The sequence below is a fragment of the Tenrec ecaudatus genome, chromosome 2 (genome assembly GCF_050624435.1).
Source record: "Tenrec ecaudatus isolate mTenEca1 chromosome 2, mTenEca1.hap1, whole genome shotgun sequence".
NCBI lineage: Eukaryota > Metazoa > Chordata > Mammalia > Afrosoricida > Tenrecidae > Tenrec > Tenrec ecaudatus.
This window is the reverse complement of record NC_134531.1, coordinates 73273363-73300842: the sequence shown is the minus strand read 5'-3', so window position 1 is coordinate 73300842 and position 27480 is coordinate 73273363. Positions and strand designations below refer to the sequence as shown.

At 48.3% G+C, this 27480-nt stretch overlaps 1 protein-coding gene, 1 non-coding gene and 1 pseudogene across 2 annotated transcripts; all 3 read right to left on the bottom strand.

The window, feature by feature from the left end:
- Positions 1-441: 441 nt before the first annotated feature.
- On the bottom strand, positions 442-26714 carry F2R (coagulation factor II thrombin receptor). Its single transcript, XM_075541195.1, has 2 exons — positions 26396-26714; positions 442-3267 (listed from the first exon to the last, which is right to left on the bottom strand). Exons 1-2 carry the CDS (start codon positions 26481-26483, stop codon positions 2063-2065), a joined length of 1293 nt encoding a protein of 430 aa, XP_075397310.1. The 5' UTR covers positions 26484-26714; the 3' UTR covers positions 442-2062.
- Positions 13790-13894, bottom strand: LOC142442004 (U6 spliceosomal RNA). The gene has a single exon (XR_012783274.1). It is a non-coding gene; the product is annotated as a U6 spliceosomal RNA (small nuclear RNA).
- LOC142440852 (GDP-D-glucose phosphorylase 1-like) lies at positions 13905-15029 on the bottom strand (annotated as a pseudogene).
- Positions 26715-27480: the final 766 nt, after the last annotated feature.

The following is a 27480-nucleotide window of genomic DNA, read 5'->3' as shown; positions in this document are numbered from 1 at the left end:
ATATATATATATATATATATATATATATATATATATATACACACACACACAAACAGAATCAACTTTAACAATGAAATCCCATTGGTTTCAATAAAATGAAGATAGTAACTAAATTAATAAACGTTAATGCTAATTTCTACTTATAAAATGTTTAGTTATATTACTTTGATGTAAATTATACTATGGTACTTAGAAATAGTTTGCTCTTTTAAATAGGTACACATTTGTCTGGCAAATTTCCATTCTTGTTTAACAAATGCCTCCATTTTTTCCCACAAGAAAAACTGTACATTGCACCTAAATTTCAAGTTATTTTTCCAAATGAATAAGAATTTTTATTTACTTGATAGCCATTATGGGTTTATAAATGGTGTTAAAGATCACCACGGGGAGACATCAGTCAGTGTAAGACATAAAAAAATAATTTATAAATTATTTCAAGGGTTTGGGAGGGAGGGAGGATGGGGGAGGGAGGGGTAAAATGAGGAGCTGATACCAAGGGCTCAAGCGGAAAGCAAATGTTTTGAAAATGATGATGGCAACAAATGTACAAATGTGCTCGACACAATGGATGGATGTATGAATTGTGGTAAGGGCTGTATGAGCCCCCAATGAAATGGTTTAAAAAATCACCATGTAAGATTTTTTTCTTCTCCTAATTAAGAAAAACTAAAATGAAAACATCGAGGAAGTTCGCTCCGTTTCAAAGTCCATTACACTTCAAAGACTGCTGTGAGCAATTTAGGGACAAAAGCTTTGCCTAACGAATGTAGACTGGAGGGATGATTTTTATAAGAGTCCTCCCCGTGTCCCACTGTGCTTTCAGCTCAAGATACCGCCCCAGGAAGCAGTAGCCCAGGTGCTCCATCGCGTAACCAGCAGACCTGGTTTGTGTGATACATGGTTGGAGGCACTGGCTAGAAGTGATTCTTTCTATGAGAACATTTATTGTACATATCTCCTACTCTCCTGTAACCATGTGTCAGTCTGTGTTACTTCAGTTTTGTTCTGTTTGGAGATGATGTGTCTAAGTCTCATTCAACTTTATGCCCCCAGCTTGATCACAGTGCCCACAGCACACGTGGCCGCTCCCCTGGGCCCCCAGGGCAGGATTCTTGTGGGAGAGCTGGCCTTTGCAGGGTAAGTGGTAAATGAAGGCTCGTTTTGTCTTTAAAAAGGGTAGAGGCCTTATATATTCATCACCTCCATGGCCGGCACTTCCTGCTTTGCCACGTTCTAATAAGCATGAGTGCACATGGGGGTGGGGCAACTGCGGTGGGCCCCGGCTCTCTGTGACCTGGGATGCTCAGCGCAAACTGCCACCAACTCCGGTTCCTCACTGGGGCCGGGCTGTGTCTGCTGCTGGCGCATAAAGACCTGCAGCCTCGGGTGGAGTGGGGAACAGCTGCACCCCCTGCGACTCCCCGAAAGATGAACTGAGGTTCCTAGTGGACTTACGCTCCTTCCTGTGGAGCAAGCTCAAAGGAGGGGTTTTCACCTGTTTACATTTTTTAAGATTTCTGATTATGTTTAACATGACAGAGGAGCCTTTTTCTTCACAAGGAATGTACTAAGTCTTATCCCTTTAATAATTTAAACACTGCTATCGAACAATTTCAAAATATTTGCAAAAGTTGAAGTCCAAACCCTGAAATCTGTCACTACTGATGGGCATTTTCAGGTGTTTGGGATGAAACCTAAGCAACCTAGATTCTGCATATTAAATCAGAAGTTATTCCTATAATCTCTGGCGGGGGTCTTCAAAGTACCCTTTAATATATATACACACACCCACACACATATGTACATCAACTAAATATATCAGTCCAAGCATTCAGCTTGTACTGTATACTGGCCATATGCCGTTCTGAATAACACTATCTTTATTCCTGCTTCCCTTTTCAGGAACAAGCAAACATAGATGCTCAGTACTGGGCTCTCATAAGAAGGAGGCAGGCAAGCAATACACTGGCTGTTTTCCATGGTGCAGTCAGCACTTGCTCTTAACCAGAGACTGATGGAAAGAATCCCTAGGCTTTGTAGGCGGCCGCAGTCCCCTTTCCTAAATGAGCAGCTTTTTGTAGAGGCTGGTATTCACGTTGGTGGAGCACGTGTCCGCCTTACTTGCCATTAAGTGGCCGCTGCTGTTGCAGCTGGTGGGGTCCGCGGGTTCTCTGCAGCACAGGAGGCTGTACAGGTACCGCTGGCAGTCCGAGGAGGCATAGTAGTAAATCATGGGGTCGATGCAGCAGCTGATGCTGCTGACACAGACACAGAGGAGGTAGGCGAAGTAGGCAGCCTCCGTGGAGGCGTTGGAAGACAGGAGGGAGTAGTGTGCCATCAGGAGCACGTTGGTGGGTCCAAAGCAGAGGATGAAGATGCAGAAGACGGTCGCCGACAGGAACAAGGCCCGCGTCTTCTTGCTGCGGTTGGCGACGGTGTTGGAGCTCAGGCACCGGATGATGCACGCGTAACAGACGGTGGAGACGGCCAGCGGCACGAAGAAGAAGACGGCCGCGAAGGCGGTGAAGTAGGACGTGTAAAAGCTGTCGTGCGCCGCCTGGTTGAGCACATCGTGGCACGTGGTGATGTTGAGGCCCGGGACCTGCGTGGTCTGTTCTTTGAGCACCAGAGGCACCACGCCGCCGATGGCCGCCGCCCAGATGGCCAGACAGGCGAAGGACGCCCTCCCCAGCGTGCGCCAGGAGAGGGACTGCATGGGGTACACCACGGCCAGGAAGCGGTCAATGCTGATGGCCGTCATGAGCATGATGGAGGCGTACATGTTGCAGTAAAACGCCGCCGTCACCAAGCGGCACATCTCCGGCCCGAATTTCCAGTCGCTTCCGGAGAAGTAATAGCTGATCTTGAAGGGGAGGGCTGCCACAAACAGCACGTCCGCCGTGGCCAGGTGCAGCATGTACACCATCGCGGGCTTCTTGACCTTCATCTTCACGAGGAACACGGCGATGGCCAGGACGTTCAGCGGAAGGCTCATGATAAAGACACCGGTGTACACGGACGGGATGAAGAGGGTCAGCCAGGGGCTGGTCAGGTAACCCAGGGCTTGGCCCGAGACGAGGTCTTGGGGCGGCTTCTGAAGGTGGCTTCGGTTGAGGGGGATGTGCCTGCTTTCCGTTAAATTATTTTCATTTCCCTCCTCAAGCTCCTCCTGTGGCAAGGGTTCATAAACGTTCACGGGATTCTTCGGGGGATTCTTGATGAGAAATGCCCGGGGTGCCAGGGAATCTTTTCCTGGTTTTGATTCTGGAAGAAAAAAATTTAAAATGACTGAATCGAACAGGCACACGAGATGAATAGAAAATACGTCTAAAGCGTGCTTATTGTTATGATTTGTTTTTTCCTGGGAGCATGGGTGGACCAGAACAGGATGCGTCAGAGAATCTGCTAACGAAAATATTGCCCATTTTCTTGGTGGGTCGGTTTGACACTAGCGCGTGTGTCACGAAAGAATTGAAGTCAGTTTTACTTTTATTTTTCCCCCTTTTATGACAACTCAGACCAGTGTTCAGGTCTGAGGGGCAAGGGATCCGGAAGGTTCTCAAGGCTGTGACCCGTCTCTCTTATTTTCAATGTAAATTTTATTCATTATTATTCTCCACCCACCCCCTTTTATTTGTGGAATATAACACATACAGTGGAAAACATACTACATGTACTCACACATCCAAACAATGACAGTATCCCTGAACACCCATTGTGTTAGTCCAGGTAGACTAGACAAACAAATCCTGGGAGACGCATATGTGAATAAGAAAGAGCTTTATATCAAAGAGTAATTGTACATTAAGACAACATCCCAGCCTGGTCCAGATCAAGTCTTAAGTTCGATAATAGCCCCTAAGTCTGACATTAGCCCATATGCCCAATAATAGTCCATAAATTCTTCAAAGCACATACAATGATGTCGAATGCAGGAAGATCACAGGCCAGTGGGTGGAAAGTCTTGTGGATCCAGTGGTAGTGGAAGCATCTCAGCGCTGGCTGGGGTCTCAACCTATAGGTCACGACCCCTTTGGGGCTAGAACGACCCTTTCACCTGGGTCACTCAATTCATAACAGTAGCAAAATTACAGTTATGAAGTAGCAAACAAAAATAATTTTATGGTTGGTGGGGGGGGGGGGGTCACCACAACATGAGGAACTGTATTAAAGGGCTGCGGCATTAGGAAGGTTGAGAACCATTGCTTTATCTTTTGACTGCTGCTCACATGAACATTGATTGTGGATAAAAGCAAGACGAAATCCTTGAAAACGTCAACCTTTTCTGTTCACCATGATGTCACCTATTGGTCCAACTGGGAGGATGTTGCCTTCCTGTAAGTTTAGCTATACTCCATACTGAAGGGGCTGTAATCCTTGATCTTCGTCAACAAATGCTTCAAATCGTCCTTACTTTCAGCAAGCAAGGTTGTGCCATCTGCAACTCGCGGGTTGCTAATAAGCCTACCTCCAATTCTGATGCCACATGCTTCTTTATATAATCCAACTTTACAAGATTAGCTGATTCATTTTTTAGCCTTGATTTCTTAGGGCCAACTTGCAAGCTACATATACACTCTCCCTGAGGCCTGTTGTACAAAGCTTTTTTTTTCAGGCCATCTTAATCTTGATAGATGTTTACAGACATCTTTTTTTTCCCCCTCACAAACCATATTCTTGTCCCCTCTCATGGTTTCTCTTGAAGAGCAGCTAGTGGGTATGAACCATTGCTCCTGCGGTTAGAAGTCCAATGTTTACCCCACAGGGTATCTGCCAAGCCAGTTCAGTTCAAGCCAGAGAGTTCAGCTCAGAAGGTTATGGAAACTGGTTTTTGGAAATAACAAAGGGTCTTGAAAGATTTTCTCAAAGAATACAGGATGATTATGGAGGCTTATTATTTACACAAGTCTTAAGACAATGAAAAACGGCATCGATGAGAAAAAGGCCAGGAACATTGCGCTGAGGCATTTTGGGGGCCATGACAATGAATGCGCTCATGTGGCAAGGGCATCAAGGGTTCAGAGAGTAGCATCGGAAAAGGTTACTCCCCCACCCTTCAAACTCTGTTCTCTCAACTCAACGAACCTGATTCAAGGCCCTCAAGTATGCCAAACGCGGATGGAAACTGGAGAGTGCTGCGTTCTTTGGGGAAGAGCTAGAAAGGGGACACACTTTCTTCAGAAGTGTACAGATTTGGAGGTTATGTTGAGACACAATAGCTTCACATTTTGATACTTTTGTTTAAGAAAGGTTTCTATGATTTTGTACCCATGCCACTTGACTCACTCTCCCTCGTATTTAGCAAGTACTTTATTCTCCTTTCTTTTCCACTTATATCTCCACAGGCACCTGTCTCCATTCAGCTTGCACCCATTATTCATGACACCCATCCCTTCCAATGGAAAAATGAGAAGACTTCTTTTTTTTATTATTTTATTTCATTTTGAGGGAACATCTAAAAGGTAATGAAGCTAGAGGCAAATTCAGAGGAAAGCTCTCAATTCCATGGACATTATGACAGTGTGATAGTTAGGTTTATAGTACCAATTAGGCCTCCATAGGAACATGTAGGTGGAGTTTAATCAGGTCACAGCTTGATTGGAGAGCCACTGAGATAAATACTTCCCGCAGTTGGCATCCAGTTTCTCAGACCAGTGCTCTGCTGCCTGAGCTAGTCCTTTGCCTCAACTGTGTGCTGCACTACTGTGGGGTGAGCCAACTCATGGATTGTGTTGCCTTGCCATGCATCGCGGAGGTTCCACTGAGCCCTGCTTTGCCATGCTGCTGGTGCATACATCACTTGACCTGGAGGCTGGTGAATCACATTGCAGTGCATCCATCTCCACACCTCATAGGGGCATGCTTCACTAAGCTCTGGGGATACTATTGCTGCCCCACCCTCCTGTCTGCTGCCTGAGGGAGACTTTGCTTGTCTTTCCTGAGGACAGACTCCATTGTCTGCTTGCATGACCTTGGACCTGCAGCCGAGTGAGTTGAAGGACCTTCAGTATAGTAACTGTTCCAGGAAAGTGAGTTGAACTGAGCCCTCTGTACTGCTGTGCGAACTGATTAGCTGTTACATTCATTCTTGCTGTATAAACCTATCCTAATATATATTTATATATATAAATAAAACCATAAGTGTCCTGGTTTTGTTTCTCTGGAGAACCATGCCTAACACAGAGAGTAATTTTCTTTTATTATACTTAGCTTCTCTACAAAGTAATCAACTCAGTAAAGTTGACTTCAGCTTAAGACAAGCTTATGTGTGTCAAAGAACTGTGCCTCACAGGATGTTCGACGGATGATGTTTTAAAAGGGAAAGACCTTGCTATATCTTTCTTCCAAGGAGTCTCTGGGTTGAACCTTCAATCTTTTGGTTAACAGCTTGTTTATATGATGGAATGCCCCAAATCTCTCATCATAGACGGGGCCTTAAACAATCTCTGAGGGGAAAATCCCATTATCTTTTAGTTCCACTTTCCTGTGAATTTTCTGGAGCCATTTGCATTTAGTTCTAAACCACAGCCTCTTGGACAATTTCCAAATACAACCACAAAGGGCCTACTACCTCAGCCATCCTGTTTCCTTACTCAGCAGGTCAGCAGATGTTCTGGGGCCACTCATACCCCACAGGCCCCCTTCCTCAGTTGATACAATGTTGCACGCCAGGTAGGTGCCAGTTTAATCAGGCTTTTTGCATCTCCACCAGATGTGCAAAGAAGACCCTGGTGCAAACGTCTTCATTCGTGGTCCAGTGACGAAGAGTCCAGCTGCTTTGAGCTCACTAGTCACTCCCTGGGAGAAAGACAAGGCTGTCTGCTTCCTTCTCCAGAGCGATTTATAGCTAACCCTTGTCTTGTAAGGTTGTCCGAATAGCCTCGAGCACAGGGAGGAGTTTACTGCCTGCCAAAAATACCCATTTGCAACGTTGGGCAAATAAACGGACCCTGCGGCAGGAATTCAACCAGAGCCTGCGTTCAAGGAACTCCGGTAAGAGTCGCCTTCGTTAGATTGTGGGAAGTTGAGGAGGGAGGAGATGAACCAAAGAGGAAAATGGACACAGTCTCCATCAATGAAATGTTTCCAACAAAGACAGGACAAGCGGGTCACTTAATGTTGATGACAACATATGTACAAGTGTGCTCAATACAACTGAATGATGGATTCTCATAAGATTTGTAAGAAACGCCAATAAAATTATTAATAAAAAAGGAAAATATAACAAAGGATTTTAAAATGGGCTACAAGTTAGACGAGTACCGTGAGCTTTCAACTTTGGGGTGTTCTTGTTCAGCAGGGAAGTCCTTTCTGTAAATGAACACTTACACAGAGAGGCACAGTCCTGTGAACTAGGGGGTTCTTCTGAATCAGTTCTTAAACATCCCACCAGATCCAACTTGCTCTCAGACAAGATCGATAGACTCCGGACCAAAACAAATCAATACAATTACAAAATCAAAGACGGGAAGGCTGTTAGGTTGAGAGTCAAGAGTGAAACCTGGAAGAAGGGAAAGCACTCCAAGAGTCTCCTGGTTTATCTTTTCACAGGGGAGCTGCCAAGTCAGCGCCACACAGGATGGCTAACACTCGGATAGAAGACCTGCAGGCCTTTATTGTGAACTTGATTATGGTGGATTGAACCACATATTGTATGCTACTTGGTCCATTGACCTCCCTCTTGACCCAACCTTAACTTGCTCTAGACTCACATATTTCTCACTTGTTCCATGACAGAAATTTCTTCTCTGACTTTTAAAATATTAATGGTGTTTTTATCCTTTCTTATTCTTTATTTTAATTTTTCTTTCTATTATTTTAATTTTCTTCTTTTAGTTTTTTTATTGTTTCTGTTGGGTTTCCCAGTTTGTGAAGCACAGAAGGAGTGGATGTATACAGACAATAACTGAGTCAATGGTTTATTGGGGATGTGGTGGGGGTGGGGGAAAGTGAGTGGTGAAGGTGAGGGCATTTGGGGAGCAAACAATGAAGTGGGAGGGAGCATTAGACCTGATTGTAATGATGTATATATAACTGTTTATATTATTGTTCATTGATGCTTACAAATTCAATTAAAAGAATCCAATTTAATATAATAATTATTTATAAACTATCAAGGGACCAGGGGTGGGATCGGGGAGGGAGGGGGATGGGGGAAAAAAAAGGGAAACCGAGCTGATTCCAGGAACCCAAGTGGAAGGTGAATTATGAGAGTGACGAGTGCAACGAATGTATAAGGGTGCTTTGCTCATTTGATGTATGCACAGATTGTGATAAGAGCCTTATGAGCCCCAATAAAAAGATTTAAAAAAAAAGAAAGAAAATGATTAGGGCAAAGAATGTACGGGTGTGCTTTATACAATTGATGTATGTATATGTATGGATTGTGATAAGAGTTGTATGAGCCCCTAATAAAATGTAAAAAAAAAAAAAAAGAATCCAATTTAACTATGGAAATGTATGATATGTGAATATTATATCAAGAGAACTACTAAAATAGAGAAGTCAAACTTGACCAACGATTGCCATGGGTGTAGGAGGAAGGGTTTTTGCTTAGGTGCCACTGAGTTTATGATAATGGTGGTAGAATAATTTGGAAAACAATATCAATAATGGTTGTACAACACAAAGAATATAATTAATGGCACTGATCTATTCATGTAAAAGTTGCTGAACTAGAGAATATCTGGTTGTGCATATTTTTGCCACAATTAAAAAAAATAATTACATGAGTAACACTGAGTAAAATTAAGAATAAAATGTTCTAGAATTGACTGGGTTATGACTGTACAACTCTTCTTGAAATGACTGAATTACTGAATTGCATGACATATGGATGAAGTGCCAATAAAACTACTTAAAAAAAGGTATATAGACCTAGATGGAGGCTATGTAGAGCAATAACTCATTATTTCGATAATTAAAAAAAAATACCTGCAGTCTTTCTGGTCCAAAGAACCAATGGCAGAGTTCCAGACAATCACAGTCACTGGAAATTAAGAAGAGAGCCCCAGAGAGGAAAAGCAAGAGGGGTGTGAGCCCCTGAATCAGTATGCTTCCACAGACTCTGGCTGACCCCTGAACCAAGCACATGTGCTGAAGACTCAAGTCAACTCTGCTGAAAACTTTTAACAATGAAGTGAGAGTTGAGCTCAAGAGAGAAAATTGTCAGTGCCACCAAGTTAATTGCCTGCTAACGCAAAATCATCAACACTCTTTGGAAGAATATAACAAAATCCAGTGTTCCTAACACAACAATGTCCAGGATACAATCCCAAATCAGGTGCATCAAGTCCCCCCCCCCCAAAAAAAAAACAAGACAGTCAATTAAAACCAACCCCAAGCCGACTCAAACAATGGAATAAGCAGATAGGGATTTAAAGGAGTTTACCACAGTTTGGTGGCATAGTGGATTAGTTATTGGGCTGCTAACAGGAAGGTTAGCAGTTCAAAACCAATGGATGCTCTGTGGAAGGGAGATGAAACTTTCTAGTGCTGTGAAGATTTCCAGTCTTGGAGAGCCCCAGGGGCCATTCTTCCCCATCATATGGGGCAGATCACCAGGAATCAGAATGGACTTAATGGTAGGGAGTGATATTCAATAAAGGAAAAGAGTTCATGGAAATGAATGTAGCAATAGGGAACATCAAAGAAACTGTTGTTTGACTTTTTGTTTTCTATTGAAACAACAACAACAGTTCCGGGATTAGAAAATGCATTATATTAGATTGCCATCTATTTCCAAGTTGAAGAATAAAACTAGAGCATTAACAGTTCAGAACACTAAAAGTAGATGACCAACTGCCTCCACAAGTGAACGAACACAGGGGTGGCCTGGCTGTAGACCTGCCACACGCAAGGACACATTCTCCAGGGAGGGGCCTTAAGGAGTCCTCGGTGTCCCCATTGCCTCTTGAGGGTAAGAACCATTCCATCAATCTCAGAATCTCAGCAGACTGCTCTGCAGGGGGTGGGCATTAGCTTTCCGTCGCAGTCTTGCATTAGGATATTGGCTTGTCCTGCTGTCACCTAACCTCTCTCTGAATTCAAGGACAAAAGCATTACAGTGGGATTCCTGGACTTGTCTGGACGACAGATTCCACCAGGGGAAAGCATCTCATGTTGAACGAGACCTGTCTCAATCAATACAAAATAATGCAATACACGGCATTCTTATTTTACCCCCTCCTACCTTCCACGGAGCTTGCTTTTAGACACCATCATCTGCTCACTCCAAGTCATTTTTGACTCTGTGGAATCTAACCCTGCCCCACCGTCTCCTACTTAGTATGGTTTCAATTGTCCCCAAGATGAGGAGCATGAACCGTGCGTAAAGTGCATGCAGTTCCAGTCTTCAGTGCTTGTGCACACTCACCTTGACCCAGTTACACGGAGACCCGGCATTGGTACCAACTGTGTGGGAATCGAGGTCCTTCAAGGACTTAATGAGGGTGTGGGAGTGGTAAGAATGGAATGGACAGGGCTCTGGCACTCTAATGCCACAATGACGTGTGTCCTTAGAAATGCTGACCTGTAGGAACTGTGTGAGGTAACACATGAAATCCTCTGCCCTTCTGGGAGAATGGCCACATTAAAGACCTGTGTGGAACCTTGAATAAGGTGACCAGATTTTCACATTGGTAAAGCAGGACACCAGCTGGACAACATTGATAAAACTCATTTCCTGGCGAAATCGCCACATGGCAGCCGAAAACCGTATACCTTAGCTTGTCGTGCATTCTTTCCAAAAAATCAGGACTTTTTAAAAATGCACCGGGATGCGGGAAAATTTGTTAAAAATCAGGACGTCTGATCACCTTAACCTTGAATGGAGGCCCAAAGTCTGTGGTTATGTATATGTGGGGGTCTCAAGATACTATCTTAAGGAGTGATACAATTTGTAAAGCATAAAGTACTCAGCACTTAAAATTAAGCTATTTCTCTAAAAAAAACTCACTGCCACCGAGATTTTGAGTCTTGGTGACCCTATAGGGCAGGGCAGATGTCCCCCTGTGCGTTTCTGAGCCTGTAACTCTTTTAAAAATCAAATTCACTGGTATCAAGCCAATGCCGAATGCTGAATTTATAGAGACCTGACTTAACTCTTTATAGGAGTAGAAAACCTCATCTTTCTCTTGTGGAGTGGCTGCTGGCTTCGAACTACTGGCCGCGTGGTTAGCAGCTGTATGCATAACTGCAAAGCAACCAGGGCTCCAAACTATCACTCCAGACCAGACCAAACCAAACCAAACTCACTGCTATCAAGTCAATATTTACTTAACAACTATACAGGACAAGACAGAACTGCCCCTGTGGGTTTCCAACACTGTAACTGCTTACAGGAGTAGAAAGTCACCTTTCTCCACTGGAGTGGCTGCTGACTGACCAAGCACAGCCATCCCCCAGGGCTCCAACCTATCACACAAGCGTAGAAAATACCGTCATTAGGCTTTATTCAATAACTATTAATTTTAAAACTGTTCTTCCCAGCTTAGACCTTCTCTGGTAGTAGTTCGTGGCTCAAAACAGGTATCTTATATCCATTGAGAGGAACATTAGATCCACCCAGGAAGAATCCTTAATCCCTTGAATAAATAGCAAAGCCTAACTTGCTACCTTTCTTATGACTATAATACGCTTGAAATTTTTATGGTACTAGAATTAAAAGAAACTCCGAATTTAAAAATACATACGGATGCCAGCATCAAAGAATGAACAAAACAGCAAATTTCCAATCGGCTAGATAGTTCCAAGCCCCTTAGGCTGAAGCTCAAGTTGAAGTATCTCACTTTTCTTCTGCTCCTAGCACAATTCATAGGTCAAGGAGAAATTCCTTGACAGCTTGCCAAAGAGCCTCGTGATTCATCTGTGTTTCTGTTGTTAAGTTGTGGTCCACACACTTAAAAATCCAGCTCAGGTTCTAAAAATCAGTTCCCATACTTCCTGCTAGGGTTCACTTGTTTTCTTTAAATGGCTCTAGAGTAGTTTGGTTATTCAATACAACATATCACCATGAGCTGAAATATAGATTCCTTAACTGGAGATTTCTAAAACTGGTGAATCAGGCAACATTTTTCTCTGATTTGTATGCGATCTGGCCTGGAGACAGAGGTGTAAAGATGATCTTTCAGGTATTATTTGATCCTGCCAGCTAGTTCAGCAGGACATGCCCACTGCAGTTCTGACTCACAGGTCTGCCTACGGGGCTTTTGTGGCTTGTTTTTGTTGGCTGCCACCAAAGCAGGTTCCAACCTGTAGGGACCCTCTACATACACAGCAGAACGAAACACCGCATGGTCGGTCCTGTTGCCATCCCCAAAATCGTCCCCATGCCTGAGCCCACTGATGCAGCCACTGTGTCAATCCACCACATTGAGGGCCTTCCTCTTTTTCACTCCCTTCCACTTTACCAAACATACTGCCCTTCTCCGGGGACAGGTCCCTCCCGACAACAGGTCCAAAGTATATAAGATAAAGTCTCACCATCCTTGTTTCTAAGGAGCCCCTGGCCTTTATTCTTCTCACACAGATCCAGTTGTCCTTTTAGCTGTCATGGGACTTTCAAACACAGTCGTTCTCTTCAGTGCCCAAGTCTCACCTGCTTTTGAGGCGACTGAATGGACCGTGGCTTGGGTCGGGCGCACCTTACTCCTCAAGGTAACATCTTTGGTTTTCAGTACTGTAACGAGGTCTTGTGCAGCAGATTTAGTCAATGCAACATGTACTTTGATCTCTTGACTGTTACTTCCATGAGCGCCGATTCAGTATTGCAACTTGCAGCTTGAACTGTTCCTTCAGTTCCTGAGGAATGCTATGGACATTATTCCCTTTCGGTTTTCTGACACCAGGTCTTCGCACGTTTTATTATAATACTTTGTACTTAGTTTTCGCAAGCTATGCTTTGAAATCTGTTCGGCAATCTCATCATTCCTTCCTTTCACTGTAGCTTCTCTACATTCAAGAACAAGTTTCAGAGTCTCTTCTGACCTTCTGCTGATCTGTTCTTTCATGCTAACGACTGCTTGCTTTCTCCAGGTCTGAGACACTTGATGTTATCCCACAACATTAGTTTTCAGTGCATCGGATCTATTCTTGGTCTCTAAATTCAGGTGGCGTATACTCAGTCATACTTTGGTTCCTGAAACAATGGTTTAGACGATCACTTGTTTTTAAAGCTCGTGATGAAACAAGAGATTTAGTCCAATGCTAATCACCAGTGCTAAAATTATTAGGTGAAAGGCGGAGGGGGACACGATGATGGCTGGATTAAGTTAGAAATACCTGAACTCACTGAGTAATCTTAGCCTCACAGGAAGAGAGACAGCCTTGAGGTGATGTAATGGGAAGTACACAGTACCACTTCTGAGGTGGTTAGCAAAAAACTGAACCTGCACCTGATTAAGCCTTTAGGTATACTACCAACCATGTTACAGAAAGAGAGTTGTCGGCTAGCCTTAAAAGGTGCAGTCAGCAGGTCCCGGATATGGAAGTTACCAAGACAAATGACCTTGTTTCTCTGACCAACAAACAGCAATAAAAGGGGCTCGGGACTAAGGGAAACGGTCCAGATGACAGGAGAATCAAGAGAACTCTCACTCAGATGCAGTGGTGGACCTGGTCTGAACCTGATTTGCACAACCCACATCTTGGAAGGCATTCACGAGACACTCAGAGCACTGGGCGCACCGAGGGGCTATCAGATAGTATTGCGGAATTGTCCATTTTTAAAAATTTGTTAAGTTTACTTCAAGGTTTTTCTCTTTGGTTTATTAAGGGGTTTCATTGGAAAACCATGGATCACTTGGAGTTTGCGTGGCGTCCTTGCGCAGGGGCCACGCTACTCTTCTGTGTATCCTTTCAGTGTCAGTGTAGGTGCTGGCGACGCGAGCACGGTTGAATGGTCACTCCTCCTCCTGGGCCACCAGGGCCTCCCGGACTTCCTCTGCCTGGGCTGGTGGCAGAAGACAGTCCTGGATAAGGGTCAGGGCAGCTGCCTCCGTCAGACTGGTGAAGTCCTGGGAGGTTTTGACAGGGAGGTGCCGGCCAACTCACAGAGCGCAACATTGAAAGCCTGGTGCTCCTTGACCCCAAAGCTGGACTTCCAGGCCCAGAGAATGACTTGGACCCCCGTGAGGGCTGAGCAAGGGGAGCTCTTCCCAGGTGGGGCTCCCCGGGTCACAAACAAGTTATGTGCAATCTCGTGTTTGCTCAGGTAGTCCGTGGCTCGGCACACCCTGCTCACCAAGGCTTCTAAGTCAGGTCGTGGGCCGCGAGTGTGATAGAGGAAGCCAGGGGCTGGGATGGCCTGGAGCAGGTGCAGACAGCCACGAGGGTCTAGGGGCTTGCTTGGTGCCCCCTCTACGGGCAGTCTGTGGGCCAGGTAATAGCCATGTAGATGCAGGTGGTTTACTGAGGCCAAGCCACCCAGGCTGTTGAAGCCGACACGGAAGCATGGGTGTAGGCTCAGCAGCACGGCCTCGACCCCAGCACGCAGCACACCTGGCAGCAGGCGCTGGGGTAGTGCCCGGGCAGGCTCAGGCACCAGCAGCACGTGGCCCCACTCCAGGGGACTGACATTGATCACCACCAGGATGTCCTCTTGCTGGAGCGCACCGGGAGCCCTGGGCTCCCGGTGCAGTTGGAAGAGGATCTCTCCCGCTCGGATCTTGTTGAAGTTAAAAATGTGCCGGGTCAAATGGCTGCCTCACGCTCTGGATGCTCTGGGGAAGTCTCTGCACCCCTCGCTCTACATTCAGCTGAGCCACAAACCCTAAGGCACCGGGAAGAATTAGGGTCTGCAGTTGCCCCAGGTGGTAACGAAACAGGCCCAACTCTGCAGATGGCAGAGTCGAAGCGAGACAGTGGCCAGGCCCCCCGCACGCCAGATGCATGCCTGGGCCATGAATCCCTCTGGCCAGGAGTTCCTCTTGCCCACAGACAAAGTCGGGAGTGTCTTGACCTTCCCGGCCCTCTTTGCTCAGAGTTAGCAAGTAGGAAGCTTCTTTGGAACCATGCGGAGTAACCATGGGGCTGACTTTGTCGGAGGGACTTCAGTCCAAGCTGGAGTTTCTGCAGCTTTGTTGGTGCAGAAACTTCCAAGGCTGTTCTAAGAATCGACGGTAGCTGGCACAGTGCTTGGCATCCAGTGGGCCCCCAGTCCATGACAGTGAGGTTGTGACTCCTCGTGGAGTGGCGGCATCGGGGTGGCAACACTTGCGGCGAGTGTAGAACTCGTCCACGTCCGCAGCCGCCGCCGCCTGCAGCGAGGGTGCCCGACGGATGGACGGACGGACGCACGGCGCCACTTCCTCCTGAGCCGCAGTGGAGGCCACAGCGAGGTCGCGATGCTCTGACTGCACGTCAGCCTGCCAGCACGCACGCACGCACGCGGCCCGCCCACCCCAGAGGCGGGGCCGTGCAGCCTGCGGAATTTGTCAATTTTTAAAAGAGATGATAATATTGTGGTTTCTTTTGGGGGGGCGGGTTCTTAGAATCTATGGATGCAATGGTATGATGACTGGGATTTGCTTTAGAGCTGTTCAGCTGGGGGAAGTAGGGTTTCGACAAAACGAGATTGCTCCTATTTTAGTGAAGGTGAAGCCGATGGCGGTCATGGGAGGAATGAGGCTGCTCTTCATTTTTGTGTACATTTGAAACTTTCCAAATAGAGAGCACGTTTAAAGGCAGAATAAGTCTTCTATGCATATTTACTTGAAGGAAATGAAGGATAAAGATCTTTGTGTTTGTTTTTTACAGTTTTACACACTGAGATACTTTGTTTGATATTAACTCCTCAAAGCCTTCTGGGGTGTAGGGAGGAGTAGTAATATGAAAACCTTGAAACGTTTGTTGGGCATCTACTAGATGCTGGCAACTTCACTTTGTGACGTCCTCACCTCAAGGGGACAAGCATCGGAAGCCCTGCTCTGTAAGTGAAAGCAGAGCGGCTCAGTCTCTCATCGGGTCACACCACACCACACCGCCAGAAAGTGGAGGCCGCAGCATTTGAACCTACACAGGCCTGGCCCCAAATCCGATTCTTTGAGGCACATCCTCTCGAAAGCCATGATTTACAACCGTTTCCAAACCTGCGCTCAAATAAAGCAGACTGCAGATATAATCAAGCAATCGTAAACAGCGTTTCTAGGAAAGCAGAGCTCTTCTCACGAAGGAAGTCGTCGCCTGCCTGCGACTCTGCTAACCACGGGAAAAGTCACCTCCGGCAGCACTTAGTCACAGCAATGGAATTCATTTACAAGGCTGTCCCGCAGTCATCCACACCTCACCAGCTTATCGCACTGTTGACATGGGGTTGTGATGCTGGAAACGTGCCACTGAGCATTCAAATGCCAGCAGGGTCACCCAGGGTGGCCGGGTTTCAGCAGAACTTGCAGACTAAGGTGAGGAAGAAGGGCCTGCCGGTCTACTTCTAAAACCCTGGCAAGTGGGTATACGGCAAAAACAATGAACCCCGACAAAACTCCAGAGTAATGCAGAAGTGGGTATTGTCCTGTGAAACTTACACACACACACACACACACACACACACACACACGCCTTTACACCTTAAACATCCATGTCAAAACAAACAAAAATCCATGTCTCATGTCTCACTCTTCTCACTGTATGTTAGCTATAAAAGAACATATGACCAAATACTCCTTTACAATACTATAACACCTGACTTTTCAATTCATCTATAGGCTTGAGATGAAAAAGGTGACTGTGGGATATTCTAAAAGTTAAATAACCGTTTCCAAGTGCACATCACGATTATTCCCATCATTTACAAGGCAAAGTGAATGTATGCCCGTCATGCAAAGGGCAAATAACGAATGGATGAGGGAGCTTCTAAAAATGTCTGTGGACAATGAAGGTTGAGAGATAATGGAATTTTCCGACAAGCCTTTTAGAGTTCCCTAGTCTAATGGCAGTTCACATGGAACACTTCACTGGGTGGCTTGGGTTGAGGAAAGCAAGGCCTTCGTGGCAGGAAGTGGCTCCCGAGGTGGGTATTTCAACCACCAGGACAAGGACGAACTAAAAAGCTACCACTGCCATTGTGTCCATTCCGACCCTCCAGGACCGAGTGGAAGCGCCCCTGTGAGTTTCTAAGACTGTAAATCTGAGTGGCTGGTGGTTTCAAACTGCTGACCTTGCGGTTATCAGAGTAACGTGGAACCCGGTATGCCACCATGGTTCATTATTAAAGGACAAACTGAAAGGCTAGGTGCATGAGGATACAGTGGACGCCTGTACCTGGGGGACCTCAGCCGATGGAGACAGCTAGTTAGCCTGACGGTTCTAGGCATGAATAAGAGGAGAAAAAAGACAAAATAAAAGCAGCAGAAAATAGCAACGAGGGTCGGGGGTGGCATCTGAGAGAGGGCATGGAGGAGAACAGAGAGGGAGAGACACCCAGGGCCCTTGAGACTCCACCCTGTCTGCAGACTACAGCCGGAGGCCCAGCTGAGCTCTGGTTTAGGAGGGCAACGGGGCGCCTTTGGGCAGGCGTCCAGCCAGAGCATTTTTGGAAAAGAAGAGAACCCATTTTTGCCGACTAACTGCAACTCGTGTTTAGAACACACTCTGCGGATTGGATGGAAAAGGTTGAAAATGCAAGACTATGGAGCCGAAGGGAAGGAGTGGAAAGGTAACCAGCAGAGATGACCTAACAGGTAAGCAACAAGAATACTCCTGAGAAAGGTAGTCCCCTGCATCTAGGAGAACAGAGGACACGGCATCCCGATCCCGATCCGCTTTCCAAAACAGAACGACAGTCACCCAAGAAGAACTCACACAAGCAAAAGAGCCTCCTGGGCATGAAAATGGACTTGTTGGGTCTTAAGAAATTTGACCTTCTGACTCATGCGCCAGGTGAGCAGAGCTGGACACCAGACCAGAGACCAGAGGCCGAACTTGGGATCTGACCAGAAGGCCGGGCTGCCCCACAAGATTCTCAAGGAAACCCAGCGTTTGCTGGCAGAACCAGTTCCCGACATTAAAGCAGAACCAGATGAGAGCAACGCCCATTATTTTCATGTGGTCCTTGCTGGCCCGCAGGATTCTCCCGTTGAGGAAGGGACTTTTAAACTTGAACTATTCCTCCAAGAAGAACATGCAACAGCAGCACCTAAAGTACGTTTCATGACCCAAATTTATAGCCTAAAGTACACAAGTTGGGAAGAAGATTAGCTACTTTGAAAGGGATGGCAGTGGTCTTCAGCACTGCAGATGAGCACAGTTCTGCTCTCGATCCGGGCTGTGTCTAGGGCTCCCAGTCCAGATGATCATCAGCAAATGAGGTGGCCGAGCCGTGGAAGCTCCACGAAGCCCAAGCCATCGAAACGCGAGAGCACGGACTAGACTCTGCCGTGAGTTGTGTTCTTCGATCTGAGCATCAAGTGTGCATCACTTCTCCTGTTCTGCCACGACTTCTTCCTCTGCTTGTTCGCATTTAACGGAACCATTACAGAATAAAAGACTTTGTGATTAAGTGTACATTTGCCAAAAGAAAGAAAAGAAAGCTATTTGACCTAACTTTGTAGGACTTCTTGGCCTGCTTTCTGTCCAGTTGTGTGTCTTTCTGTTTGAGTTAGGGTCTCTTGGTGCATTAATTTGCATAGTCATGAGTAAGAATCTATTTATAGCTTGCTAGAGCTGATTCACCATCTGTTAGGGAAAGGAAATACCACAAAAGCGAGATCCATTCACAGACTGCTGCTGACTCCCTCCAAGGGCAACGTCTGCATGTAGCTCTAGGGGGCTGGAGAGCAGGCAGGGGTCCTGGGTGGCTCCCTCTCCACATGGGGTGCAAGAGAACATCTACTTAGCAAAGGTCAGCCTGTGGCTGAATGCTGGCACCCTAAGGGGCCCCAGTGTCTCTGTGGGCTATGCATATTTTGGCTGCTAACTACAAGGTTGGTGGTTCGAATCCACCAGCTATGATGAGGTTGTCTGCTCCTGTAAAGCTTTACAACCTTGTAAACATCATATAAGGTCACACTGAGTTGGAAACAAATTGATGGCAGTTGGTCTTTTTGTTGTTCTTTGTTTATTTTTGTGGTGGTTCACATTCACTAGCTGCTCCTTTTGGGAGAAAGATGAGGCTCGCTTCTCCCGTAAAGATGGACAGTCTCAGAACTCCTATACTGGGTCACTATGAGTTGTTATTGACTGACAGCAGTGGGTTTGGTTTCCTGGTTTTGGTTAAAGATGTGGATGATCAAATCCCAGACCTGTGAATATGCTAGTTTACACAGCAAGCGGGATTTTGTAGATATGATTAAATGAAGGACCTTGAGATGGGGAGATTATCTGGATCCTCGTAAGAGAGAGATATGGGAGTTACAGTTAGAGAGAAAGAGGGGATCCAGCTGGCTTTGATGGAGAAGCCATGGAACAAGGAATGTAAGCACAATGGAAAAACCAAACTCATGGCCATTGAGTCAACACACTCAGAGAGACCTTGGAGAACAGGGCAGAACTGCCCCGTGTGTTTCAGAGACTGTAACTCTTTACAGGAGTAGAAAGCCTTATCTTTCTCTTGTAAATGGTAACTCCAATCCACTGACCTTGTGGTTAGCAGGCCAACGCGAACCCACGACCCCACCAGAGCTCCAACAAGCAACCCCGAGAGCCAGCAAAGGCAGGAGAACGTAGCCCGCCCGAAAGCGTACAGACGGAATATAGCTGACTCAGCGTAGTCAGTGAAACAGATCCCAGACTGGACCTCCAGACTGCAAGATAATAAGCTCGTGTTTTTTGTTTTAATGCCACAAAAACATGTTTTCATGTTTTGTGGTTACGATTACTGCAGAAATAGGAAACCAATGCATTAGCTTTTCACTCAGCCATTCTGGGCGTGTTTCCTCACCTGTCAAAGGGGCCTCGCATCTACTCAAAGCATGGCTCCAAGGCATTCATGAAATAGTATACATAATATACCTCAGCAGGGCCTTGGGTGTAGTAGTGGTGGTGCAGTGGGTTATGTGCTGGGCTGCCAACCACAAGGTCAGCAGTTCTAAACCACCAGCCGCTTTCTACTCCCATTAACAAAGTAACCATCTTGGAAGCTATGATCGTTTGTTTTTTTTTCTGCCAACATGGCAGCTGTAAGAAGTTATGGGTGGGGTTTAGCCTGTCAATCAGTTAGCAGCTTGAGAAAGTCATTTGGAGGTGCCACCAAGATAAATGGCTCTTTGGAGGTGGGACCATTTCTGCCTCTGCCTTCACCTTCGTGTTGAGGAGCTGCACGGAGGCCTGCAAGAACCCTGTGAAGCCTCCACCAACATTGGCTACATACGACTTTTCACCACCGGCCTGTGCATCATTGCATGTGGCTTTGTGAGTCTGAAAAGGGACTTATAGCCTACTATCAGACTTAGGGACTCGAGTTGACTGGGCTGGGATGTTTTCTTGATATACAACTGCTCCTTGATATAAAGCGCTTTCTTATACATATAGGGAGTATCTCTGGATTTGTTTCTCTAGTCAACCCAGCTTCACACAGAAACCCACAAGGGCAGTTCTGTTCTGTCCTACAGAGCCGCTGTGAATCGAAATCAACTTGACGGCAATGAGCGAGAGGGAGTGTAGTAGGCGATCAATATAAACCCCAAAGCCAGAAACCATCAAGTCAATCTCCATTCCTAGTCACCTCACAGAGTAAACTGTCCCTGGAGGTTTCTAAGTCTTGCAAACCACTGCGGGCACAGACAACCTCATCGCTCTACGGTGGAGCAATTGGTGGGCTCAGACTGCTGACCTTGTGGCTAACAGCCCAACATGTAACCCACGACACTGCCAGGGCTTCAGCAATCAATAAAGGGAAGCTTATTTAAACCCAAAGACCAGAGCGTTGGAAGGCCATTCTGGCCAGAGCGAATGGCACGCAGACAGAAGCCCAAGCAAGCACGGCACATGGAGGACGAACTAAGACATGGTGCTGGACAGAGTGGAGGATGTGTCATGGGAGGGGCGGGTGGATGGGGTGGCTGGACAGAGGCTGCAAGCAGAGGGGCACCTCACCTCACCACAAACTACAGAACTGGGCTTGACTCTGGGCTACAAGGCAGTGAACAGAATCTCCCACCCAGTGCTCTCGGCCATAGTCACTCTCCGTTCTTGTTGAAGCCTTCCCACTCCGAGTCACGGTGGCACTCACAGGCAAGTCAGCCCGCCCTGAGGAGGTTTGCATAGCAAGGCAAACTTTGTCTCCCCACCATATCTGCACTGGCCAGAGGGTCTTTGAAACCTCACGAAACAAAAGAAACTCACTGTCACCGAAATGATGCCAGCTCCTAGCAACCGATGTACAGGAGAGGGTAGATCTGCCACTGAGAGCTTCCCAAACTGGAACCCTCTACGGGAATCGAGAGCCCCATCGTTCTCCTACGGTGCAGCGGTGGTTTGGAACTGCTGACCTTGCAATAGCAGCCCCATTCGTCACCAGTATGCCATCAAGGGCTCCTGCTTCAAAACACACAGAGGATGTCGCTCCCTAATCTAAAGCCAGTTATTTCTTTAGTCCAATTCTTAGCTCCCCTCACCCCTGGCTCCTCAGTTCATGCCTCAAGAGAACATGGTTCTCAGACCCTCCCTGTCCAGCTTCCCTCTGCCACCAAGGGCCACACCATCTGTTTCATTTTCCAGACGCGCTGGCAGGAGGAAATGCCTCAAAGCCACCCAGCTCGTGGAGAGCAGGGCTGAGTAGGGCTCCTGGGATGTCTTCCCTGCCATCCTCTAAGCTGCCCTGCCCGAAACGCCCTGGGCCTGGGCAGCTGTGGCCCAACCTCAGAGCGCACAGCAGCGGCACATGGGGGAGAATGCCATGCTACTAACTCACATACTCAAGTTACGTTCCCTTCGTGGAAATTCTGGCAGGCTAGGCCCACCTCTCCCAATAACAGCCCACCTGATTTTCTTCAGTAAAAGGGAAGCATATAAAATTCTATTTAAAGTTCACCTTCTTGGTATTGGGCTTGACGAGGAATTCTGGAATTTCAACTTGGTTATTATAGTATTTAACATCTTAGACATCCCTCTCAGCTCTGAGTTATAGGGCAAAAGGGCAGATTTGATGCTGGTGGCTCAGTTAAACCAGTGACAAACGTTTGGGCAGCGAGGGGAAAGCGGGCCCTGGATCTAAGAAGTTCTACCAGCAACTTCTCTCCAGGGAGAGTGTGGAGGCAAGAGGCCTGCAGGCTCTCCCCCACCTGTCTGGGGCTGCTTCCTGTCGTAGCCACACCGGTATCACCAGACGGTCACATGCGAGGTGGAAAGGAAGGCACCTTTAACTTCCCTGACTTAGAAATACAACCCCCAAGTGAAACAGGGGTTTTGCCATACCGTGGTCTTCGGGTGCCTCGCTGTGTCTGCAGGTAGCCTATGAGGTTGTGTAGGCAGGCTGTTTTAAAAATTCCAGCTCACCAGCCAACTCCTCTAGCTAGACTTTCTGGAACGTAAAGGCATTCCCATATCTGGAACTCGGGCCAGGTGTGCATCCCCGGAACGCTGGCACTCTCCCAGATTTCTCACGAAATCCAAACTGCCCTTTCCTATTGGCATCCTGTCCTTTCCTGTTACCGGGCATAATGCTTTGAGGCCTGTGATCAGGGAGTCGTTTATAGCCGCCCTGGCTCCCAGGGGTGTGACTACCACAGTGAGCAGAAGCAAGCCACGCCCCTGCTTTCAATCTAGTGGTTGAAGGTTCGCTGGTCTCTCTCCCAGCTGTGCCTTCCCGCATGGGAAGTCAAGGGGTATGGGGTGGGTCAGCTCCATATCTCCCTTCTATGAAACAAGACACCACCAATCAATCGCTCCTGAGTTCATTTGGATTCCTGGCGACCCCATGTTTGCAGAAGAGAATTGCTCAAAGGGTAATCAGGGCTGTGCCTGATCACCAGGCCTTTCTTCTGAGGCGGCTCTGAGTAGGTTCAAACTGCCACCTTGGTCAGTGGCTGCGCACTGAACCGTGTGCACAGCGCCCAAAGGTTCCTTGCTTCCTGGTGGCTGTTACCACCAGCTACTTTCTAATTCTCACAAGCATTTTTTTCCCTCCCAAACACTGCTTTTTCCAGGGCCACTCACACACACACACACACACACACACACACACACACACGCAATGTGCCACAGCCTATAAGAACTGGGCGGCTGTTGTCCCCGGGCTGGGCAGGGCCCGGCGTCTGGGACGAGGAGCCGGAGGATACCAGAGCCGTATACGATTTATAAACATCACCCTCTAGTCAAGAACGCTGGCCCTCTTAGATGAAGGGGAATCATCTCACTTAATTCAGCAGAGGGATTACAACAGAATGCACACTGGTTAACACACACACATTTCTCGATGTGTGCTGAGGAGTGAAACGTGTTCTAAATTCCATGGGGATCAACAAAAGCTTATAATCTCTGCTGGAGAGATGAGATACCCATAAAGCAGTGGTTCTCCACCTTCCTCATGTCCAGACCCTTTAACACAGTTCCTCACGTTGTGGTGACCCCCCACCCATAACATTATTTTCATTGCTACTTCATAACTGTAATTTCGCTACTGTTATGAATCGGGCGACCCCTTTGCAACCCACAGGTTGAGAACCGCTGCCACAAAGTGACAACGCAAGAAGTGTCCAATTGGGTGAGGACAAGAGGCCCAAGCCTGCCTTGGGAGACCCCTCTTACAACTGGGGCTGGGGTTGCAGCTGGGGGTGAATCACAGCCCACTGGTGATTCAGGGTAGGGATCAATGCGTGCTTTGAGTGGAGGGGTGGCTTGGTGCATGGTAGGAGCGGGCCCAGGGGGAATGTTGCTTTTATCACCGACTGCTTAGATGTGCAGAGCAGTTCATTTTATTGGTGATTTTGAGGCCTGGTGGCAAAGGTTAAGGCTGCTGACGGAAAAGTGGGCAGTCCAAACCCACCCACCAAGCTGGGAGAGAACAAGGGAAGATGATGGCCTGGAACGCCCCCAGGGGCAGTTCGGCTCTGTCCTATGGGTGTGCTAAAGGTCGGAATCAATTCGATGGCCACAGGTGTGAGTTTGGGGTTTACAGACAATGCAACATGGACTGTCCAAAGCGGGGTGGGGGAGCGCAGCACACACAGACAGCTCCACTGTTCCCAACTCCAATTTGGTACACCAGTGCCTGGAGCCTTAGCTTTAGAATCAGAAGAGGGGGATACAAATCCACCTTCACAAGGTTTCTGGAGAGGGTGGATGGAGAGAATTGAGGCAGAAGTGCCCCCTGGACCAGTGCCTGACAGGGGACCCAGTGCTCAACATGCACCCCTTTTCTTCTCCCATCCTCCTCTCTTCTTTCTCCCCAAAGTCATTCAAGAGTCCAGTGGACAGAAATCAGCCGCTTGCTCAGCTGTCTGTGTCCTTCCCAGGTCTGTCGACCCCAGGGGTTGTCCATCTCAGCCCCAACACGAGGAAGTAAGACTTGTGGCAGGAAGCCACTCCCAGACCCAGGCCAGAACACATCCAGGCTGGCCACTGAGCCAGGAGCCACAGCCACAGTGGATGCAGCATTTGCACACATCTGCACTCTACTACACAACGCCAAGCTCAGGCAAAAACCCCGATTCTCAGACGCTGGTGTTAGGATCAAACTGAGCCAGTGAGGCAATGACACCGAAACCATGTTAGCACCACTCCCCATTCTCATTTCTCCACATTCCGCCAGCCCCTCAGAGACAGCTAGCCACAGGCAAGTTAGGGGCTAGTTGCTGAGAGTGAGTCCCTGTCTGGGGCTGTGTTCCCAAATGCACGTCCTCCTACCTTACCTGGAGCAAAGATGAAGGAGAGAGAATGCTATGTCTTTGTCACCCCATAATCTGTGTGTGTGTGTGTGTGTGTGTGTGTGTTGAGGGACAATATGGAGCACACATCCTTTCAAGGAAAATGAGAAAACTAACTAGAAGTTTCCTTTATTTAAAAAAGAAAGAAAGAAAGCTGCAAAATCATTTAGTTTCCAGAGGAACCCTAGTGACTAGTGGTTATGGGTTGGGCTGTTAGCTGCAAGGTCAGCAATTCTAAACCACGGTCAGCTGCACGGGAACAAGAAGAGGCTTTCCACTCTGGTGAAGCATTACACACTCGGAAACTCACACGTACAGTTCTCCCGGGTCCTGTAGGATTGCTGAGTTGGGACAGACTTGATGGTATAGTTTGGTTTGGGGGAAACATTTACAGAGTATTCTGACCACTGAAAGAAGCCCGGGAGACGCAGTGGGTTGAACATGGTGCTACACGGGAGAAAGTTGAAGATTTACACCCTTGGAAACCGTAGAGAGCAGGTGTATGCCGCCCTATCTGCTCCTGTGAACTAGACCTGACTTGGTAGGTTTGGTTTTTTGGCTTTGTAGGTTTGGTTTTATGACTATGAACAAATTAAGCCCTTTCCCCAACTCCCTCTACAGAATAATGTTCCTTTACAAATTTAAAACACTGGTTGCATGAGGGTGCTGGTGAGTGAAAATTTGGCTAAGTAGCCAGATAATTAAAAATATACTACTAGTGGGACATACATTCTTTGAGATAAGGGAAGCAACTTGAAACAGATCAGAGACTTAAGGGGTGAGGTTGTCTGAAAGACTACTTTAGAGAGCATAGACGGTTCCTCCATTCACTTGGAAGAAGCAGTTTGAGGGACACACACACACACACACACACACACACACACGCTCCCAGCCACCACCACCACCTGCACACACACACGCGCACACACACACACACACACACACACACACAAATACACTCCCAGCCACCACCACCACCTGCCCCATCCATGTGTGGACCTGATCACACGCACCGTGAACAAGGCCCATTGGGGGGGCCTCCTGCTAATTATTTTCAACCAAACGTTCCAAAGGACTAAACGTTTCTCTCCACTGAAACCAAACAAACAAAAGTTGTGGTGGGGGCGGGGGTCGTTTCTTTCGGTTAGAATAAAAGGACCAAATGTTTACTGGTGGAGCGATGTGAGACCCCCCTTCTTTGTGGCATTGTTCTGGGCTACCGGCAAACAGGCCAGGCGATTAACAAACGCAGCGGGAGGCTGAAGCCCCAACCAGACCCCTCCTCTTGCATACCCAGCCCTGGGCCCCAGGCCCACTGCATCCTTCAAACCCCAGACCTCGGGGAGATGAGTTGGGGAAGGGCGCCTCTGGTCTCAAGCCAAATACCGGTTTGGCTCTCAGGGTAAACTGAGGCAGGAGTGCGGTCAGAGGCACCCCCTCTCTAGGTCAAGGCCTAAGCTGTGCCAAGTCAGTTCGACCAAAGGCAAGGTAAACCCAAGCTGTCCTCTTTCCGCCTCCCCCTGTCCTCCCAGGCGACCCATGCCCGCGGAGGCCCCCCGGGGGCAGAAAAGGTGAACCTGGGCAGCTCTCACTTGGCAGGGAAGTCCGCACGCGGCGCGACAGCAGCGGCCCGCACAGACCGAGTCCGACGGCGGCCAGCAGCAGCAGCCGCGCTCCCATTGTCCCGAGTCTCGGCGCGGTCCGAGCGGCGTGGCGCGCGGCGGCTTGCAGGAGGCTGGGGCGGTCTCCGGGCGGCTCGGCGCGCCCTCCCCTCCTTGCAGCCTCCGGGAGCAGCAGGACTCGAGGCGGGAGGACCGACAGAGCTGGCTGGCTGCCAGGCCGAGCGGCTGCGGCGGCTCTGCTACCGTGCGCCCGCGGGGCGCCCGGGCTCTGCGGGCCGGGCGTCTGGACTATGTGGGCGTGGCGTCTGGACTCTGTGGGCGTGGCGTCTTGATTATGTGGGCGGGGCGTAGGACTCTGCGGGCGGGGCGTCTGGGCTCTGTGGGCGGGGCCGGAAGGGGACGTGGGCGGGACGGGGCGGAGCGTGCGGCAGGCGGAGCGGCTCGCCCGGGCTCCTGCGCGGGTCCCTGCCCCGCGGATCCCAGAGCTGTGCTCGCTCCGCGGACGCCTCGTCTCGGCGACCCTCGCGCCGGGTCAGGCCAGGCCCGTCCAGGGTCTCCCGCGAGGGCACCGCCCCCGAGACCCCGGCAGCCGGGGAAATCCAAACGCGACAGTTTTTCCATCAGGCGCCTTTGACCAGCGAAGCGCCCAGGGGTGACTCAGCCCGGCGGGGTCGGCCTGGCGGCCTGCTTGGCGGCTCCCGTGGCCCTTTGCGACCCCTCCTGAGAAGCCAAGAAGTGGACATTTGATTCAGGATGTGGCCCAGGCGCTGGCTGACATCCCCAGCCACACCCCTCCTTCCCCGCCTGTGCTTGGAGGGACAGTGGCGCTAGCTCTAAGGCCTATTCTGAAAGTTTGTTAAGAAGTTGGGAGTTGAGAAGTGTGTGTAGTGTTTCTCCTTAAGGGGCAGTGGGTTAAAACGGGGAATAACGGACTGAAACGGCCTCCACTGAGAAGGGAACTTCACGTGGTGCACAGAATGCTGACGTGTTTAAGTGGGTTCTCTTTCTCTTGCCAAGTGGGTCGTTTCGTGTGTTGGTCAGTTCTTGCCCATTCC

Bases quoted from the DNA above. Each gene is read 5' to 3' on its own strand.
- F2R (XM_075541195.1), bottom strand. From the start codon at position 26,483: ATGGGAGCGCGGCTGCTGCTGCTGGCCGCCGTCGGACTCGGTCTGTGC. The intron at 3,268-26,395 runs GTGAGAGCTGCC...TTTTTCTTCCAG, and splicing joins CGTGCGGACTTCCCTGCCAA to AATCAAAACCAGGAAAAGAT.